General features: G+C 69.1%; 3 protein-coding genes across 3 annotated transcripts in view; all 3 read left to right on the top strand.

Annotated features, from left to right (window-relative positions):
- Positions 1-187, top strand: part of PFL1_04491 (uncharacterized protein) — a gene marked incomplete at both ends in the record, with an annotated part of 1297 nt that extends 1110 nt beyond the window's left edge. The window contains one exon of the mRNA XM_007882015.1: positions 158-187. Within this exon, the coding sequence (XP_007880206.1) occupies positions 158-187 (30 nt within the window). The remainder of the gene's footprint in view (positions 1-157) is intronic.
- A 1312-nt stretch (positions 188-1499) lies between these two features.
- Positions 1500-3174, top strand: PFL1_04490 (uncharacterized protein; the record flags this gene model as incomplete). The annotated part of the gene is made up of 4 exons (XM_007882014.1): positions 1500-1986; positions 2515-2662; positions 2775-2978; positions 3105-3174. The coding sequence occupies 4 exons, from the start codon at positions 1500-1502 to the stop codon at positions 3172-3174; spliced, it is 909 nt and encodes a 302-aa protein (XP_007880205.1).
- A 1039-nt stretch (positions 3175-4213) lies between these two features.
- Positions 4214-6180, top strand: part of PFL1_04489 (uncharacterized protein) — a gene marked incomplete at both ends in the record, with an annotated part of 3848 nt that continues 1881 nt past the window's right edge. The window contains 6 exons of the mRNA XM_007882013.1: positions 4214-4223; positions 4353-4614; positions 4775-4975; positions 5057-5112; positions 5219-5385; positions 5479-6173. Of these exons, the coding sequence (XP_007880204.1) occupies positions 4214-4223; positions 4353-4614; positions 4775-4975; positions 5057-5112; positions 5219-5385; positions 5479-6173 (1391 nt within the window). The remainder of the gene's footprint in view (positions 4224-4352; positions 4615-4774; positions 4976-5056; positions 5113-5218; positions 5386-5478; positions 6174-6180) is intronic.

Below are 6180 nucleotides of genomic sequence, written 5' to 3'. Positions count from 1 at the left end.
TCGGGGATGCGGGCGACCGTCGTCGTCGACCTGGTCCGAGTACCGCCACCGGATCGTGTTCGAGGTGCGGAGCAGGCTGACGGCCCCGGCGTCATGGCTGAAGCCCGTGGTGAAGCCCTCGTCCCTCAGCATCTCCTCCTCGACCTCGTCGTCCCAGGTGTCGGCGTCAAAGGGCTGCGTCGCGTAGCGCAAAAAGTGCGGGATCCGGACCATCCAGTGCTCCTTTGTGCGGCGGACGGGCATCTGCGGCAGCGCGAGCTGCGCCAGCTCGATGTTTTCGTCCGGCTGGACGTCGTCCTCCTCCTTGTACTCGAGCTGCCTGCGCAGCTCCTCATCGTCGTCGTCCTCGAGCTCGGCTGACCTGCGAAAGGGGCTGGTGCGTGGCGACGCCGAGCGGCTGGTGCGCCTCGCGGCGGCCGGAGACGAGGAGCGCATGGGCGAAGCCGCCCTGCCACGCGCTGCCTGCGAGGTCGAGGCCGTCGTCGTCGCCGCCGTCGCGCCTGGCTCCGGCGAGGCCGAGTCGGTGCCAAGGCGCTGGCGGGCTCTCCTCGATTGCCTCACTACTCCTGCGTCCTCGTCGTCGTCGTCGTCGTCGTCTTCGTCATCGCCGCCGCCGCGCCCCACGGCCCTGCTGCCGGCATCGTCGCCCTCCCCTCCTCGACTTGCGCCGGCACGCACTCGAGCGCGGATCTGCTCCTCCTCTTCTTCGTCGTCGTCGTCGTCGTCGCCAAAGAGGTCGTTCTGGAGGTCCTTTGCGGCGTCCTCTTCGGCGACCTTGCTGACCTGTTCCGCGAGCTCCTGGGCGTCCGGAGGATCCTGGGAGCGCGGCGCTTCTTGCTGGTCCTGCTGGTCGGTCTGGCCGAGCTGGGGCTCGTTTTGCTCTAGAGAGTCGTTGACGGCGGCGGCGACGGCGAGGGTCTCTTGGGCCTCTGCCGGGACTGGGGAGGGGGCCGCGTCGGACATGACGAGCGCGAGACACAGGCCCAGCTGCGCGGCGCTTCACCCGGGGTCGAGATGGAGGAAAGACGGAAAGGGGAGAGGAGACGGGCGTACTCGCTGGCGAATGGAGCGGCAGAGGATGGCAGGATCTGGTGTGGTGGGATCGAGAAGAACGCGCGACGGCGCCACGCCGCGTGTGTTGGAGGGACAGGCAGGCAGGCAGGCCGGGCAGCCGACCTCTGGGCTCGCCCGATCCGAGCATGGCTCCCCGATTTGATCTGCCTGAGACGATCGAGACGGCGTTGGGCCTCCACTCGACTGGCTTTCTGGCTGTGTGACGTCGACCGCGACTGAGCCGCGCACCCTTGGCTCCTCCCTCCTCCCTCTTCCTGCCTCTTCACCACCATCCCTGCGTCCCATATCCGTCCTGCTCGTCGGCCCCTGTCGTCCCATTCGCATCTCCCGTATCCTCTTCTCCATCGAAAGAGGCCCCCTGCGCTCTCTCGCTTGCCCGTCCCGTACCAGACCCCCTTCCGCCCCCGCGTCAACCTCTGCCCGGGATGAACGCGCTTCCTTCGCTGGCGCGCCTGGCGCCGCGACACGCCACCCGCATCGCCACCCGCTCCTTTTCGCAGTGCACCCTGCCCGTCTACAGCTCGCGCCCCAAGCAGGCCGGCGGCACCTACCAGCGCCCCGCCCCCGCCACCGCCAGGACCAGCGTCGACGACCTCCACCCGCTCCCCGACTCGATCAAGCAGAGCATCACCGCCGACCCAGAGCCTACCGAGCCCTACACCGCCACCGGCAACTCAAACGCCCCCGAGGACCACTCGAGCCGACCCGCACAGCTCGGCCCCTCGGCGCCCGACGTCGACCCTAGCGTCGCCGCCCCCGGCCAGGTCGGCCGCGCCTCCGGGTCCAGCCCCGCATCGTCGTCCGAGGCCTGGGGCACCAGCTTCGCCGGACTGGGCGAAAAGTCCTTCAGCAAGGACGCCGTCGACGTCCTCAACGCCCCCATCAACGAGCAGGACGTCGAAATCAAGCCAGGTGAGTTGCCCTCGTCGTCTGGCCGTCCGCCCGCTCCCATTCCCCGCCGCTCCCCCTCCTCGACCCGTCTCTGCCTCTGCTCTGGCTCGCTCGCCTTGCCTCGCATGGGCCGCCGCCGTCGAGTCGCTCCATGGCCTCAGTCCGGCGAGCAGACGCTGATCGCGCGTCTTATGCCTTGTGCCTCGGCCGCCTGCTCCCAGGCCGCGTCCCGCAAGACGGCCCTTCGGCCCGCAACGAGGGAGGCTGGAAGTGATGAGAGCATCGTCGCATGCCCTCGAGGTGGCGCTCCCCCTCGGACCGATACCGCGTCCAGCTGTAGCATAGAAACCCGCGCATTGAAGCCCGCTTCTCGCCCCCCACGCGCTTCCCGCCATGCCATCCACAGAGATTGGCAGCTCCTGCCCTCGTCTCGCTCCATGCCCTGCCCTTCCTTGCCTCGACCCGCCGCGCCGCCTGTTCCGGAACTTCGGGCACGCCCGACGACTTAGACGCTGACCGCCCTCTCCCTCTCACGCCTGCCCCTCGCAGACGGCCTCATCTACCTGCCCGAGATCAAGTACCGCCGCATCCTCAACAAGGCGTTTGGGCCTGGAGGCTGGGGCATGGCGCCGCGCAGCGAGACCAACGTCGGCCAGGGCATCGTCAGCCGCGAGTGGGTGCTGATATGCAACGGAAGGTGAGCGCGACAGCCGTTGGCGGCGATCAGTGTGGCATGCGCACGGCGGCAGCCCTCTTTTCTGACATCCTCCACGTCGCCGCCCGCGTGCGCCGCGTCGACTGCGCCACAGGTTCGTGGCCACGGCGCGGGGCGAGCAGGAGTTCTTCAAGCCGTCGGGCGTCCCCACGGCGTCCGAGGGCGCCAAGTCCAACGCCCTGATGCGGTGCTGCAAGGACCTCGGCGTGGCCTCGGAGCTGTGGGACCCACGCTTCATCCGCCAGTTCCGCAAGAAGCACTGCGTCGAGGTGTGGTGCTCGGACACGAGCGGCAAGAAGTGAGTCGAGGCCGGCCAGGTTTTGGGCGAAGGAGGACCGAGGAGAAGGGGATGGTTCGCCCGGATGCTGACGCCGTCTCCGCCTCCGGTATCGCCCCCGCCCCCGTTCGCCCTCGCCCCGTCCAGGAAGAAGCTGTGGCGCCGCAAGGACGACCCGGCGTTCGAGTATCCGTGGAAGGAGAACGGCTTCGCGTGATCCAGGTCCCGCTCCGATCGGGTGGCGTTGGGCGCCCCCGTGCCATGTCCCCCGAAAAAGCAAGCGACCCCCCATCGCTGTACATCCATCGCCCTGTAGTCGCTCGCCACCGCTCTCGTTCTCCACGCCTGTCGTCGAGTCCAAGCTGCCAGGCCAGGCTATGCCAGGCCAGGTTGGGCCAGGTTGGGGTGGGGCCGTGCCAGGAAGTCGTCCCAGGAAGTCCTGGCGGCACGCTGCAGCCAGGGTCCAAGGCGTGTTTGTGAGGCAGGCGGGCAGGCAGGCTGGCGGATCCGAGCGCGTGGGCTGGGCAGCGGGCGCGCAGCAGGCAGGCAGAGGCAGGCACGGGGTTGGCTTGTGCTCTATCTGTCTGCCCGCCGCCAGGGCCAGGCCGGCTTCGATCACGCGCTTGCCGGCCTGAGGGCGGCGGGGCCGCTGTTGGCCTTGGTTGCTGCCGCCTCGGCCTCGATGCCACCACCACCACCACCATCACCGCCACGATCGCATCGCTCTATCGGCACCGGCCGTCTTGGAATCTTCTTCTGTAACCACAGCTCTCAGACTACACCTTCGCATTGCCGCCGCACAGCCGCCGCCGCCGTCGCCGTCATCCACTCTATCAGCCAGACCAAGGCACCCGCTGCAACGACCAACAATCAGGGCCTTATCGACGCCATTACTCTCTTTCCTACACGTCTACGCCTGCCGCAGAGATCGATCTACGAGCGGCCCCTCTCGCCATACGCCCATCTGTCAGAGCCCCGAAGAGGAGCGAACCAGCATCGCGCTCAACCTGACATCCCCCGCGGCGATCCGACCGATCCAAGCCTCGTTCTCACCGGTCGACCTCGTGCGGCAGCTCTGACCCGGGCGAGCACATCTCCAACTGTCCAGCTCGGCCGACGGTCTCTTCTGCCAGCTGCTCTGTTCGCGCACGCAGCCTTGTCGCAGGCACGCAACCCACCTCCCTCTGCCAGGCTCCTGTGGCCCTCTCCCTGACGCACGAGCTTTCGCAGCCCGGGTTCAGCTCGCCGACCTCGTGATGGCGACGAGTGAGTCCAGAAGTCGCTCACACCACCTCGGCCGCGCACCTCCTTCGATCAACCCTGCTGATCCCCCCGTGCCGCTCCCTCGTCCCTGACGCTCCCGTCTTCACCCGCTCTGTTACCACGCCCCCGCAGCTGGACCACCGCCAGGGCTCGGCCATCGTGCGCCCGCAGCCTCATCCCTGCCGCCGAACCCCTTCTCCAACTCCGCCCAAGCAAGCCCCGTCGAGGCAGCCGCCGAACATGCCGCCCAGCCACCGGTCGCCGCAGCAACATCCAACAGGCTCAGGCCGAGCAACTGCCCTCGCACCTACAGCCGAGCCACGCTGCTGGCCTACAGCACCAGCCCCCTCGTCTCGCAGCCACAGGGAATGGCTCCCCTGCGAGACTGGTACGGGTACGTTGCACGCCCCGCCCCGCCCCGCCCCCCTTTCCTCATTCCGCAGGGCGGACGGTTAGCAGCTGCTGGCACCGCCGCTCCGATGCCCTGTCTCGGCAGCAATCTGACCTGCCATCGTCTGCCGCTCCCCCATGACCCTTCTCGCCCGCCTTCGCAGCGAGTGGGAGCCCTACCAGCACAAGTCGACGCCCTACCAGTACCGTGACTCGCCTCGGCGCAACCTCGACGAGTCGGTCGCCTCGCCATCACCGGCCCACGCCGACGCCGACCAGGGCGAAGGCGGCGCCGCGGCCCACAGCGGCGGCCTGATTGGCGGTGCTCTGGGCGGCTTCGGGCCCAAGAGAGAAGGCGGCGCACGGTAAGCATCAGAGCCGGTGTGATGGCCGCCCAATCACGCGGCAGCCGCGCTGACATCCAGGCCCCTTCTTCGTCGATGCAGCTTCGGAAGGCGACAGGAGGACCGGGACAAGGGCGAGGGAGGTCTCCGCCTTGGAGGTGAGCCTTGCTGTCCGCACCGCTCGGCTACGAAGGAATCGGAGCAGCGCTGATCCCCCCGCCATCTCGTCTGTCTGCCTGATCCTTCCACATCCTCGCACAACAGCGCTGCCCTCTCGAAACTTTGCCCCCTCGGGCAAGAACCCCTTTGGCCAAATCTCGGCGAGCGGCACATTCCGTCCCGCAGGCAGCACGCCAGGGCTCGGCGGGCGCGAGCGGGAGCCGCGCGGGCCCCGGGACGGCGGGCCCGACAGTCCGTCCGAGTTTCGAAGGGTGAGTCCGGACCGCAGCCGTCTGGTCCACAGCGCCGGCGTCGGATCAGGGAGGCTGACCGTGCATGCCACCGATGACCCACGTCCACCACAGTTTCCGCTCTCGGAGCGCTCCACCTCGTTCGGCAAGGAACGCAACCGCGACCGAGATGCGCCGCCCCACCTGGCCGGGTCTGGCGACGAGCGACCCCGGAGCGGGATGCGGGACCGCGCTGGCGAGGGCGAGAGGACCGGCAACGGGCGCGACTTTGGAGGCCTCCGCGACGGCAGGAGGAGGCCGGGCGGCCTCGAGGGAGACGACGACCTCGACGAGGCCGGAGAGGCGATCGAGTCTCCGAGGACCAGGAGGACGGGCGGCGCCGACCTCGCCTCGGACTGGAGGAAACCCAGCGACAAGGACCGCCTCGGCCTCTCGCGATCGTCGGGCTATGCCAATGGCGCGGGCGAACGGCTCCGGGGCGAACGCTTCCCTCGAGAGCGAGGCGGCGGCGGCAAGGGCGTGCCGTCCTGGATGGGCGACGGCGACGGCGCCGACTCGCCGGCCTGGATGGACGAGGACACGAGCTCGCCGCTGGCGACGCCGTCCAAGGGCGCAGGCCTCGGCTCCTTTGGCCGGCGCAAGGAGGCCGACCCGGAGCTCTCGAGGTCCAAGGACGACCTCGGCGGCGCAGTCGACAGCATCCAGGCGTTCAAGGCGCAGATGAAGGAGCGCGAGCGGCTGGAGAGGGAACGGGCCCTCGGCACCGGCGCCACCGCTGCCAGGGGCGCCTCGGGCATCAGGCTCGACGAGTACGAC

Source organism: Pseudozyma flocculosa (assembly GCF_000417875.1).
Source record: "Pseudozyma flocculosa PF-1 unplaced genomic scaffold scaffold00014, whole genome shotgun sequence".
In the NCBI taxonomy this organism is placed as follows: Eukaryota; Fungi; Basidiomycota; class Ustilaginomycetes; order Ustilaginales; family Ustilaginaceae; genus Pseudozyma; species Pseudozyma flocculosa.
The sequence above is the reverse complement of the archived record's forward strand: the minus strand, read 5'-3'. Positions and strand labels throughout refer to the sequence as shown.